Genomic DNA, 13,400 nt, shown 5'->3' with positions numbered 1-13,400 from the left:
GATAAACTTTGCTGAAATTGTGAGGCTTTCACTGATGACAACATGAAATTGCAGTACCACAGTCAATCACCAGAAAAGATGCAATCCTTGGAAGCTTTCTGGAAAAGGTTGCTGCCTTTCAGGAGACAATAACCAAGAGTCTCCAAAACAGTAATGGTGTGACAGGAATGGAGACACAGTCTGCTGATGTGACTTAGAGGCTTTGTGGATGTGAAAATGCCTGAAGTGCTGGAGCCATTCCAGATACTAGAGCAGCAGGTCAGACAATTGATTTTTGTCTTTTCTTCTTGCCTGTTATCAATGTTTTGTAAATATAACCTTGTCTTTGAAATGCTTTGTGACTCAGTCTATGAAAGAAGTACAGCAGGTAGCCTCAGAGAAGCAGTGTGCCTGAGACATTCAGGTGAGTTTTCTGTATGCCTTGAATATTGAAAACATGCAATTTCATCTACATAAAATCCACAGGCCTTCTCTGTAGAAGATTGTTACAGGTACTGTGAAGATCTGGCTGGCTGAACAGAGGAAGCTGCTGCAGCCACTGTGTAATTTAACCTGAAAGCAAGCAGGCTATGCTTGCAAGCTTGTGAAATAACCAATAGAGATGTCCCTTTGAATTATGGGATTAGAGGGGGTTATTTTGCAGCTAATATAAGACTATGGCACGCTGGCACGTTCCCAGGACCGGCAGGTGCACTGCTGCCCGTGGCTGGGGCGGTGTGCCCCCTCCCGCAGCCGAACAGCTGCTGCCAATGCCGAGGTCACCTCAGCGCCTCCACTGCAGGTTTGAGCCTCTCCCAGCACAGGGACCAGCAGGGTGAGCAGTCAGTGTTTGACCAAGGGTCCCTTGAGGAGCGCTGAGGGAGCTGGGCGTGTTTAGCCTGGAGCAGACTCAGGGGGGCCTCTTCTTTCTCTACAACTGCCTGAAAAGAGGTTGTAATAAGGTAGGGGTTGGACAACCCGTGACAGTGTTGTCCACAGTGGTTAATTATTGGCTTATTGCACACCAGGTAATGAATCTGGGTTCTTGAGGACAGCAGCACAAGAGGAAGCGGCCTCAGGCCAAGGGAGGTTCAAGCTGGACATCATGAGGAATTCCTCCACAGGAAGGACTGTTAAACAATGGAACAGGTTCCCCAGAGAGATGGTGGCGTGGCCATCGCTGGAGGTGTTCAAGAAACGACCGCACATGGCGCTTATTGCCATGGCCTAGGTGTCAAGGTGAAAAAGATGGGTCAAAGACTGGACTGGATCATCTCAGAGATCTTTTCCAACCTAACTGATTCCATTAATATGTGTTTGTGTGTCCGCTTGCTCCCCGGCCCGGCCAGCCACGGCCCGGCTTAGCCAGGCATCCATATTACTATCCAGCGGCAGAGGGCTCGTTGCCGGTGCCGGAGCAGCGCTGAGGGCAGAGGGGCGGCGGGCGCTGCCGGCGCCCCCTCGCCGCCCGCACTACGAGTCCCGGCGTGCCGCGGGCCGAGCCGCCGCCGGAGCCGGAACGGGCGCGCGGCGCCGCTTCCGCCGCCGGGGCTGGTGCGGGGCCCGCGGGGGAGCGCCGGGCAAGGCCGGAGAGGCTCTGCCCGCGTTCGGAGGGGCTGAACCCTGTGCGGCGTGCTCAGGATTTCATAACGGGTACTTTTTTCATTGCTTTGACGGATTAGTGACTTGGTTTGTTTGTAGTGCTAAATACCTTCTTTAGTTCTGAGCCGCGGGTTTCGTGCTCCCGCGTGTTGCTGGAGTTTCCTGCGCGCTGTCTCAGGGATGGGGCTGTTCCCATTCAAACCGGAGCGGTCCTCGCAGTGGGGCCGGGAACGGGCCGGGAACGGGCTGAGCCCTGTCAGGTGCCTGACCCTGTCCTTGGACCGAGATCCGCCGCGTTCCTCGCACCCTCTTTGTTCATGAGCCTCTGAGGGCAAGTTATGAGCGCCTCTGTAGGTGCTGCTGCTCCCCTAACTTCAGCAGCATTGGCACAGATAAAAAGAATGCTGAAAAATTATGTGTCAAAATTGGAAAATGCGTGTTTGTGGTGATGTTCTGAAGCCCAAAATTTCAAGTACTTTTGAAAGGTTCTTTTTTCTTTTTTTTTTTTTTTTTTTTTTTTATGTGTGTGTGTTTAAACTGTTTCCACTTACGTTTTTCTAGTTTTCACTGTAAGTTTCTATTTAAAGCAATTATTTTTTTTTCAGTAGAAAATGAAACATAAGGTGTCCTTCTGCTTCTGTGAAATTTAGGTAACATTTAAGGTATCCTAAATGGTGTTTGTGAGTTTTCAGGTCTATTGCTGAGATGGTTGAAACCAATTAACTGCATTCAAGAGTTTTTTAACTACAGCAAGTGTAGTTTACAAGTATTTCTATTTTTGTACGGGCTGATGTTATTTACATTGTTAACAAGAAAAGCATATTTCATGAGTAATTTTATGGAGTGTCAGAAAGAAGGATGCAAGTTTTAGGTGGGTGAGTACCAGTAGAAAAGCCTGTGAGAAGGCACAGGCATGGAAGCTTTTTTTAAAGTTTAACCTTCAGTAAATAATGTCTTGTGCTATTTTTGACTGTTAAGGAGACAGGTACCATTATCTCCAGTGATAAGGATTTATAAACAATTGATAATGAAGAATTATGTTGCACAATTTTTTTCCTTAAGATATTCAAGAAGTTTAATTGTTAGTCTTTTGTATCCTGAATAGTTACAGAACTGGTTTCTTTCAGAGGGTGTTCTGCAGAGAAGAAGTTCTTTGAGTTCCATCTGTCCAGGACTGGCTTCCTCTCTGCTGTCACCATGGCAGTGTCACTTAGAACTGCATGGCCCCGCCTCCTCTGGATGCGTTCAGCAGCAGCCTGTAAGCAGGTCCCACTGCAGAGTAAGTAGTGATGAAATTGTGGAAGTCCTGTATTAAAATTTGTTCCTTGAGAACCTCTTTCCTGTAGGGTTTAAAGTAGTGAAGCATGGAAGTGATTTTTCTGTTTGAACAGAATCAAGTCTGTTAGTCTGTGCTCTATTCTAATAGTAATCTAAAGGATGTCTTCATTTGTTTTTTTCTTTTTTTATGCTTTGAAAACCTTCATGGTCCAAGTAGGATGCACCCCAAATGATTGATTAGCTTGTAAATACTACCCTCTTACCACTGATTATCATTGAAGATTTAAGTTGATTTTTTTAGACTTAGAAAAGTGGTGAGAAAAGGCTATAGTAAAATCTCACTTAACATAAACAGAGAACAAGTAGAAACAGGCAGTACTGTTTCTTAGATTTTCGTCCATGTTTTAGATGTCAAGAGAAGGAAATAGGGAAGATAGTAAAAGTGGTAGAAAAGACAGTAGTGGAGGAAATAGAATAGACATGTTACCACTTAGAGGTAAGTGGGCAAGGAAGGGAAAGAAATTTTAGGAAGACATACAAACTAATTGCAGTTTACCGGAACTCAACTCCTTAATAGCTAAGAATAGTTTAATTAGAAGAACTGAAGAGTGGAAGTGCTAACAGTAATTCTGAATTTAAGAGTTTGCATCTAAAATATTTCTGAGAGAACAATAGCTACACAAAAGTTTCTTCTTGGCTTTTTCAGCCTTTGCAGTATTGGCACAATGAATGCTCTCTCCCTGGGCTAGGAGCAGCCATGAAGAATCCTATTTGTATTAAAAGATGGTCTAAATAAAACAATGTCAGATAAAGTTGAAACCTTTTTATGACTTAACAGAAAGCTCAGAACATGTGAAGACTTGTTTCTTGTGATCATAATTGTGTGCTAAAAGTGTAGTTGTTGAATAAAGCTTTACAGAAACTTCCATGTGGATTTGTCTCAGGTTCTGGCAATTCGGAAAGGGCTTCTCAGTAGAAGTCAACTCCAGGCACTTCCCAGGCCCACCTTAGGCCTGGATATCTGCTTTGTTGTGGAAGGCAGTGCCCGCAGGATGATTCCTGTGTGAGGGGCTATTGAACAACTTAGATTAGTTGTGTTTGGACTCTGTGATCTTTAAAGTCTTTTCCAACCTAAATTATTCTATGATCCTATTAAAACAATGAGAATCAAACCATGGGGAAGGGACTTTGAGTGGTCTGTGATCCAAGCTCTTGCTCAAAGCAGGGTCAGCTCTGCAGTCATATTGGGTTGCTCAGGGCTTGCTGGGTCTTTGAAATCTCCAAAGACAGAGAACTCACAAACCTGCCTGAGTCCCATCCCCTTGGCTTGCTGTCCTCATGAAGAAAACATTTCTCTACATATCCAGTCAGAGCCCCTCCTTTTCATTTTTATAATAAATATTGCTGTGAATGAAATTATGACCTTCCCTCTAAGTCCTCTAAGGTTCTTTACATATATAAAGGATATTTCCTAATGGTGACTTCTCTAGGTATTTTGTTCATATAGTGATTTTACTCAGGAAAGCAATACAACTAGGAAGGTAAGTATAGGTCATAGCTGCCTGCACACTGGTTTTTTTTTTGATTGCACTGCTAGAAAGCTGTGTACTAAAATGAACTTCTATTTAGACAGTATTTGGGTTATGTTAATCTAAAACTGAATATTATTATAATCCCTGATTAAGACTGGAAATAATGAAAATTGAAAATATAAACTTTCTTAATTGGGCACAGCTCTGCTTGTTTCTACATCAGAGTTCTTTATTTTTATTGCAGGTGGAGCTGTGTATCATGCTTGCCATAAATCTACATACTCAGTTCTCCCTGAAGACTACAATTGGTATGTAAATGTGCTTTGTTCTGTGGCCTTTTCATGTAATGTTTATTCCAGGGCTACTTTCTCTCTCTGTCCTGAAGTCATCATATAATAGTATCAAACACATCTATTGCCAATATTGGATATATGTAATAATTTCAGCTAAAGTACTGTCTCTGATAGTAATGGTTATGAAATTAATGTTTCAATGTAATGAAAAGTCATGCAGGACTCGTTCTAAACATGTTGATGACTCCCAGTACCCCTGCAGTTTTGTTTGTGGAAGAGCAAAATTAGCTTAGAGTAGTAATTTCCATTGATGCTTGTTGTTAAGACAAGGTCCAGGTATTTTTGTGCTGCTGCACGGGGAATCTGTGTAGAAATGAGAAAAGATGGTACAAATATAGTGAGAAACACTGAATTCATATCACCACAGTTTTAGGAAGCTAAATGACTCATGGGAAGGGGAAGGAAGGTGAGAAAATTATATTCTCACAATTAACTCTAAGTAGGACTTCTTGTTCAACATTTTTTTACATAATAGGAACATTAGAACCCCAGAGTTTGTTTCCTATTATTTCATTACAGATGCATACATCTTATAAAGACATGCTGTCCTAGAGATCATTATCCCAATCTTTAGAGTTTAGAGCTTTATGTGGAACTATTTAAGTGTTTTAAGATTTTTTTTTTTCCAACACATATGTTCAGGTATTTTAATAATTTATTTTAGCCCTTTTTTCCTCTCCATGAAAAAAAAATGGAAGATGACTGAGAAAACAAAAACTTGGAGGTTTGGCTCAAATGTTTATGACCCTTTTTTATAGAAATTATGACAGATTCATAAATGCAGGGTCAAATCCAGGTTTTTTTGGGATATGGGCTGCTCAGTTGTTCAGTACTTGTGAAAGTTATGAGTTTTTTTATTTTTATAGCAAAGTGGAACTTGCAGTGACATCTGATTTGAAGACAATTGTCTGCTACCACCCTTCGCTTGAGATTCCATACGAGCATACAAAAGTATGTCCAATGTGCACATTTATATTTCTTACTCTTGTAAAGGCATTTAGTAATTCATAGGTTTGAGTCTTTAGAGCATCTTTTTAAATTTGAAATTACTTCAGCACATCTGTGAAGTAAATGACTGATGAATATAGCTGCTGCCACAAGGAAAAGTTTACTCTTAGTTGAATTAAGGGCAAGTTGAAGAGTGAGAAAAGCTCAGGTATCACAGTACACAGAAGCTCTAGTTGAATGAAAGGCACTAAAACACTTGTGCACTACAGAGAAAATAGTGTCTGTCTACATGGGTACTACTCAGAGAGGATGATTGGAATGCAGGTTATGGCTCACATGTCCTCCTGCACAAGAGAAAACAAAGAAATACTGCTGCTACTGTTTTCAACTCAAACTTCAAGTTCCATTCAGCATTGAGTTCATAAAAGCCACAAAGAACTCTAAATACTGATTTTTATCTATCAGTAATACTTTCAATGTGATCTTTACATTGATGAAAATATATCAAGTGTTGTGATTTAAAACCTAGAGAAATTTTTCTAGTGTACATTTTTTGTTTGAAGTTCCTGTTCCCATGTGCTAGTAAAATACTGCAGCTGGCAGCTGTGTTGCTGAAGTACCCAATGTGAAAATCCTCCATTGAAACCTAAAGCATTTTAGCACTTTTTGCCTGCAAATTACATAGCAGTATTTTTAAATCTGTCAGTTGCACATACCTCAAGAAAAACAGGTGTAAAAGGCTTAAACAAGGGAAAATACTTGTAATAGTGGTAGTGGTTACATTTCCAATTGAAAGCAAACAACTTGGTCTTACCTGTTGCATAAAAAATTAGGAAGTGACATTCTTCTCTAAGGTACATGTTTTAGCAAAGATTTTTAGCAATTATGATGGTTGCTGTGAATAAAATTCTGACTGGGAATGGTGTGGATAGTTCTGTGTTAGTGGAACTGAAGCTGATGATTCAGCTAGTGAATTGTAAGATTGAGATCTGCAATAATGACTACAGGAATGCTGGTTTTAGGATCACCAGTTGCAGAACCTAGAGTAAAAAGGTGTTTCTAGACATATCTGCTCCACAGTGGTGTGGTTTCATTCGGGGTGGGAAGGTGAGGACCATAAACAGCCAGTGTAATTGCAGGTATTTTTCTGTATTTTTCAGCTATTAGATAGCACTACAGATTACTCTTAGTAGCTTGGCTTTTTTACTTTCTCAGTTAAATAAAACAAGGAGAAACAGGACATACATATACATTACTGTTTTGCTAGCCCATACCACGGCCAGATCCAGTGAATAATAAAGAAGAAAACCTTGATCAAGTTTTAAAATCCAGATTGAATGAAAAAGAGCTAAAGAACAGTAGAGGTCCTACAATTGAAGAGCTCAGCAAAATGTTTTACACAACAAAACATCGCTGGTATCCTGTGGGACAGTAAGTATTTTCAATTTGTCTGTTCCTTTTGGAAGTAAAGGGAAATGCAGGAATAATATAATGAGCAGATTCAACCTAGGCTGAGTCGTGTCAGACAAGATACCTCTAACATTTGGGCTAGTACATAAAATTTTCAATGCAGTGTTGGGTGAATGGAAGACTGTATATAATGAGAGTTTTTTTTAACACTGCTCCTTTGATAGCCTTTGCCACTTTTTTCTGTAAAATATGTGACAGTGCAGAAATTTCTCATACATCCTGTTAGCTACTGCTTTGAGTCATTTACTAAGTTCCATAACAGAATCTAGTATGTAAAATACCCTCAGTGGACATAACCAAACAAGCTTGGAAACATGCATTGCCTATTCCTTAGCAACCTCAGTGGGATGCTTCTCAGACTTAAGAGTAGTAGAGGTTTTTCATTTGGAATGGTGAAAAGTGCTCTTTGGTGTGCCTTGTATTCAGAAATGGAGGAGGAGGAGAGGTGCACATATACATGACTGAGCTTAAAGAGGACCTCTGGGCATTACTAATGTCAACCAGCAGCATTCTGGTGTGTCTTACACCCTTCCACTCCATGGTACGCTGTCTTTCAATAGCTGGTAATTTTGTAGCTATGGAGACATAATACAGGCAATTTTAATTTTTTTTTTTTTTTTTTTTTTTTGTTGCTATCCACAGAAAACTTTTTAATTAATGTGCTTTGGGAGTAGATATAATGAATGGAAAGATAGGACTTTCATGACCAAAGGGTAGCTGTCACTTCGATGAAGATCAGACAGGATCTGCCTTGTTTAGCATGCATAATTATGAGGGAAGTGTGGTTCATTATTTGTTCAGAATAATTCGTTTTTTAGTTTTTCTGCAAAATATTACACTATTTAACATACAGTCTGGCACAGCTCTTTTGAACATCTTTGTTCTATGGCAATCATTTTAGCCAAAGGCAAGGCTGACCATGTAATAAAATTAACTTCACACAAAGGATTAAGAATAAACAGCAGCCTTTGTGCCTATTCAGCTGTAGAACTGATTGGATTATTGCGTGCTTGTAGCAGATGTAGCAATAGAAATGAGTAGCATTATGTAACTCCACAAACAACAGAGATGACATCTAATGAGTGGTGATGGATTGTGCTTGTGTATCTTGTATTTCACTTCCTTGTGTAACCTCGGATCACTCACTGGGGGCAGAAATACCACAGAAATAAAGGCTGTCCACAGCTTGCACTCACTGCAGTGTGTTTTTTTCTTTTAGGTATCACAGAAGACGCAAGAATCCTAATCCTCCCAAAGACCGATAACCAAGATAACAATTTGTTCATCAGGACTTTGCTGTCAATTTTGATTGGAAATAAAAGTTACAGAAGGTGACATGTGTGGCTGTAACATGCTTAACTTCATTTGACTGTTATTTTCTACTAAAAGCGGCAAAATGGCACTGACAAAACAGAGAATCAGTGAAGGCAGTTGTGCATTCCTGGTCAGCAAATGGACTAGTCTTAGATCAGGATGTAACAGGGATGGAGTGCTCTGATTAAATTCAAGAGGTCAGAGGCTTATCATTGGTCAAGTGAATCCATACAAATCTTCTGTCAAAATGGAAAGTCTAGAAATGGATGTGTTAGGGTTTGGTGGTTTTGAGTGGGATAGTATTTTTTTTTTTCTTTTAGGAATTTAGTAAGGTGAGCTTGAATATTGAAGAATTAATGAAATAGTTTTTATTAAAAATATTATGTGAGGTATTTGTGAAAACAAACTGGTTTTCTTCTTCTGTTACACTTGTGAGATACCTGGCTCCATGTTTAATTATACATCAGCCAAGTGATTGTAGTTAAGCCTGTTGTTGTGTATGGAAAACTGGCCAACTTGGTTAATTTTTAGCATCCAAGACACAGTAACTTGCTCTTCAAAATCATCCAGCATTCTCAGGTATCTACAAACTTCTGTGTGCATTTGTGGTTCATGGGGGTTTTTTGTTTGTTTAATCCCACCTGATCAACCCCTGAGTGAGGATGCTGTGTTCATACATAAGCTGGAATAGCTGTATCGCAGTAGGAGTTTGGTCTGCTTCTACTTCATTGCTTTATCATTGTGTACTGCTTAAATGTTCTTCCTCCTGTATATGTCATGTAGCTTTTTTTTCCTTCAGGAAAAGGGAAAAAACCTTTGTTCCAGTCTACAGTTTTAGGCATCAGCCCTCTAATAGAAAGGGCTAGCTTGGAACATTATGCTGCTGCAGAGATGCCAGTGACTTCATAAAGCCTTCTTAGTAGATCCTTCTAAATAATCAGAAAATAATTGTCTCATGTACATCATATATTTTTATTGCATTTCCCTTCCAAAGCAATTTGGATAAACTAGGAAGGGGTTTGTTTCTTTTGTTAGTCTAGTGTCATTTCACCACCATGCATTTTCTACAGATTTTGCTAGAAGTTGAGTACCACTCATCTTCTCAGTTGAGGTGTAGAGAAACTACATCTCAACTGTTAGTTAGTTTCTAAAGATACTACTGAATAACCTTTTTTCCCTTGAACATCCTTTATTTGTGAAAAAAGCAATGTTGGATGTGTGTAAAAAGGCTGCCTTTAAATACTTGTGGGAATTTATACAGAAAACTAGTGCCAGTGCATTTTTAACTCCAAATGCTGGGTAGCTGATAATGGTTCATCATGGCAGAGCATGAAATCCTTTTGCTCCTTCACTCTTTTGTGCTTATAAGATATCAGAGTCTGTGCTCAAGCCAACATGAGCCAAGTGATTTTGGCTTGTTATTAATGGTGTGTTGCTCACATAATAAGTCTGCTACTGTGAAGTAATGTCTGTGGGGTCTCTGTGAAGGATGGCTGCTTAACTCTGTAAGTTCAATTGCATGAACATAATAGTGGCTTTTTCTGCCTGGAATATAACTTTTTGAATAGATTGTAGCAATTTGTAGTACAACAAATTTTGGTATTTTCATCAGCATGTGGTGCCTGGTGAGGACTCTGGTGTATAAGTGAGCTTACATCTTATGCAATGTTTTATGTTCCAATGCAGAAAATTGAGTCCCTTTTATTTTTGGAAAGCTGAGACCTAATTTGTCACCGTTTGACTTCAGTATAAGAAGATATATCCTTGGACTAATTTCAACTTAAAATTATTTTCCCCCATCCTTTTTCCCATATTTTTGCTTACTGCTGCCTAATGCTGCTAAGAAATTTTGCTTTACAGAGAAACCTTTGCAGTCATAACCTTCTGTTATGACATTTGTCTGTTCTTGCCTGTCATCCCTGTTTGTGATCAAACATCCACAATCACTGTAGAAATACTGGCTTGCACAATGTTTCCCAAACATTTTGGATGCTTTTCAGGCATTTTGAGAGCTAAAAATCTATTATGTGCTTGGCTGCTATCTTTAAAGTACTTCCTCTTCTGACCAGTGGCTGGAAACTGTCTAAAACACATGTTCACTACATGTACCCTGTGCCCTTTTGTTACTGATTCGTAACATTGATGTTTTAAAATCTTTCTCTGCATTGTGGTGCTGCTTTCAGTCTTACTGTGTTCTCTTTTACTAAATCTTTTTCCTGAGTTACCCGAGGCATGACACAATTAAAATACTACTCTTATGGTAATCTGAAGCTCTGTTCTTGGTTTTCTAGGTCTTAAACAACTGGCTTTGTTTCTCTTCACTTGGAAACTTGGAATTCAGAACTCATCCACTTGATTATTGTTCTACTTCTATGCAAAAAAAAAAAAAAAAAAAATTGAAAGTTAGTTTGGGATTTCTGTTTTCTGTTGCCCTTGTTCTTTGTAATTGAAAACTTAAGTTGCATGAAATTTGCAATGTTAAGTCTGTTCTGGCACTTTGTATCCCAGTTTGGGCACTTAGCCATTTGTTTTGTATCTAGTAGCTGTTGAGTTCCAGAGCATCTTAGGCTGCTTGCTGTGGGTAGTAGACAGCTGGGTACATCTTACTGAGGGATTTTTGGTTTTCAAAAGTCTCACTAAAAGTCTCCTCAAGCCTTGCTTGGTCTGTATGCCATTAGAAAACTGTTTCAGTCATGTATCAAAAGTTTTGCCCTTAACTCCCAAAATTGTTAGGTTTGGAAGGGACTTCTGGAGATCATATAGTCCAACATTTCTGCTAAGGCAAGGTCACCTGCAGGAGGTGACAGGAACACAGCCAGGTGCATTTGGAATGTCTGCAGAGGAGAAAACTCCACAACCTCCTTGGGCAGCCTGTTCCAGTGCTCCCGAGCAGGAATTCGGACCATTTAAATCACAGTTCAATTAATCTGAGTGCCTCAGCGAAAAGAAGTATTTCCTCTCCTCTAATTATCCCCAGATTAAAACAGAGCTGATGCTTTGAAGAGGCTTTTTCCCTTCGGTGCGCGCCGCGGGAGCTGCCGTGCAGGCTGCGTGCGGCACCACCGGGAGGCAGCACCGCCCAGGGCGGAGCGGCACCGGCACCGGGATCGACACCGGCTCTGCGGCAGCTTGAGCCCCGAGAGGCGGCCCTGGGCTGCTCCCTTCCTGACACTCGGGAGCACTGCGGCAAAAAGCGCTCCTTAACACCTCCCAAAGGACTTGCACTTAAAGGATCAAAGGTTTTTTGCCTGTTTAACTTTTGTAGGGTGTCTCAGAGACAAATAAAAAGAGCTCCACCATCCCAGTCTGGGGAAAAAATGAGGCGATAGTGGGGCAGTAATAACAGCGCAAATTGGCAGCAGAGGGTTGTGCCAATGCCCTGTCCCTGCTGCTGTGCTCGTCCTTGTCCCTGTCCCTGTCCCTGCACCGTGGCAGCCCCAGGACAAGCAGGATCAGGAAGTGTAGCTGGTTTGCTGATCAGCCTGGCTGGAATGAGAGCAGCCAAGTGGCTTTGGCTCATCAGTTCCTAAACTGGTTTCCCCACCAGACAGACGGACAGACGCTGGGACTGGCACACAGGAGACAGGAGGAATGTGCTGCTGGGCATGTGACAAATGTCATGACTTTGTTTCATTCCCCAAGATTGCAGTGAAGGCAGCAGTTACCCTCCTGCCCATCTGCCCACCCATCCTGCCATCCCTCCTCCCCATCCAGCTATGAAGTTCTATAGGAAACTTCTCTCTTGCTGCTGTTATAATAGGTCTGAACTTCATCTGTCATGTCCAAATTCTGCTGTGCCACAATAAATCCTTGTGGCAGGTCATTATAAGTCACAGTACCGACTGCTTGTCAAAGCCAGCGCTGCATTTCTCAGTTTCTCCCGTCTATGAATTTTAGCAGCATGTAATTTCTCACATGCTCATTCCATCCTCAAAGCCAATACAACGTTATAAAATGGAGAGATAAAATAGATGTAGGCTGCATTCCTCATCTGTAATAGATGATGTATATTTTGTTTTAATGCTACAAAATATGCATATTTTGTTTTAATGCTATTTTGTTATATTGTTATTGTTTTGCTATTTTGTTACATTGTTATATTGTATATAACAAAATTGACCTAGAGCAAACCCACTAGTCACCAGTATAAAGGAACAAATTGTGTACCTACGATACATAAAATTTGGGGTTATCTCCAAGATTGAGACAGATACTAATTAGACATCTAAACCTGAGTTAATCTTCAAAGGCTCCCCTTATGGTCAGTCAGCACAGAAAAAGTACATGCAACAGTCAGTTGATCTTATTTTAACATTTTATTGGCTAGAATATGTCACACAATTGTCCTCTGAAGATGCATTTTCCTTTTCTGTGAAGGGAGGATGAAGATGATATTTTTTTATCTATATTGGGGCCTTTATCTTTTTTTTTTTTTTAATGTAGGAGCACAACTGTGCAAAATACTCTTAAAATTCAGATAAAACCATTTTTGATGTTTCTGTTAGCCTTCAGTAGTATGTAGTCTGTATATAGGAGCTCTTAGTTTTCTATATAGAGTAATTCACACACATTTAATTTCTAAATGTATACTGTGTATGAAATTTTAATTCTCGCTTTATAATTAATCAACCCTGTAATGCTAAAAATAATAAGCTGTTTGGAGAAATAACATAATTACTTATTTATATATCTTTCTGGTACCTCTTATGAAATGAGCCTATTATTTCAACTGTTATCTTTTGGTGCTTCTACAAAAGCAAACATGATGAATTATGATTTACTGGGCAATTTGCATGGAATTACCTGAAACTTCAAATACAACTGATACAGAATGTTAGTTCCACTGTGTATAACTACAGCTGTTGGAACACTGCAGATCAGACAGTGGGAGGTGTGTGGAAGCTGCATGAACTAATCAGCATGT

At 40.2% G+C, this 13,400-nt stretch overlaps 1 protein-coding gene across 3 annotated transcripts; it reads left to right on the top strand.

Moving 5' to 3' along the window:
- Positions 1–798: 798 nt before the first annotated feature.
- Positions 799–12,736, top strand: MRPL42 (mitochondrial ribosomal protein L42). 3 transcript variants are annotated; one of them, XR_010027586.1, is made up of 7 exons: positions 799–941; positions 2,709–2,860; positions 4,636–4,699; positions 5,611–5,695; positions 6,960–7,123; positions 8,382–8,493; positions 10,768–12,736. XR_010027586.1 is itself a non-coding variant. In XM_063154903.1 (6 exons), the coding sequence occupies exons 2-6, from the start codon at positions 2,779–2,781 to the stop codon at positions 8,425–8,427; spliced, it is 441 nt and encodes a 146-aa protein (XP_063010973.1). In that variant the 5' UTR covers positions 799–941; positions 2,709–2,778; the 3' UTR covers positions 8,428–8,497. The 3 variants fall into 3 exon arrangements, 2 of the variants coding, with proteins under 2 accessions (XP_063010973.1, XP_063010974.1); XM_063154903.1 differs by lacking the exon at positions 10,768–12,736 and having other exon boundaries at positions 8,382–8,497; XM_063154904.1 differs by lacking the exons at positions 799–941; positions 10,768–12,736 and adding an exon at positions 1,531–1,632 and having other exon boundaries at positions 8,382–8,497.
- Positions 12,737–13,400: the final 664 nt, after the last annotated feature.

The sequence above is a fragment of the Melospiza melodia genome, chromosome 4 (assembly GCF_035770615.1).
Source record: "Melospiza melodia melodia isolate bMelMel2 chromosome 4, bMelMel2.pri, whole genome shotgun sequence".
In the NCBI taxonomy this organism is placed as follows: domain Eukaryota; kingdom Metazoa; phylum Chordata; class Aves; order Passeriformes; family Passerellidae; genus Melospiza; species Melospiza melodia.
The sequence above is the reverse complement of the archived record's forward strand: the minus strand, read 5'-3'. Positions and strand labels throughout refer to the sequence as shown.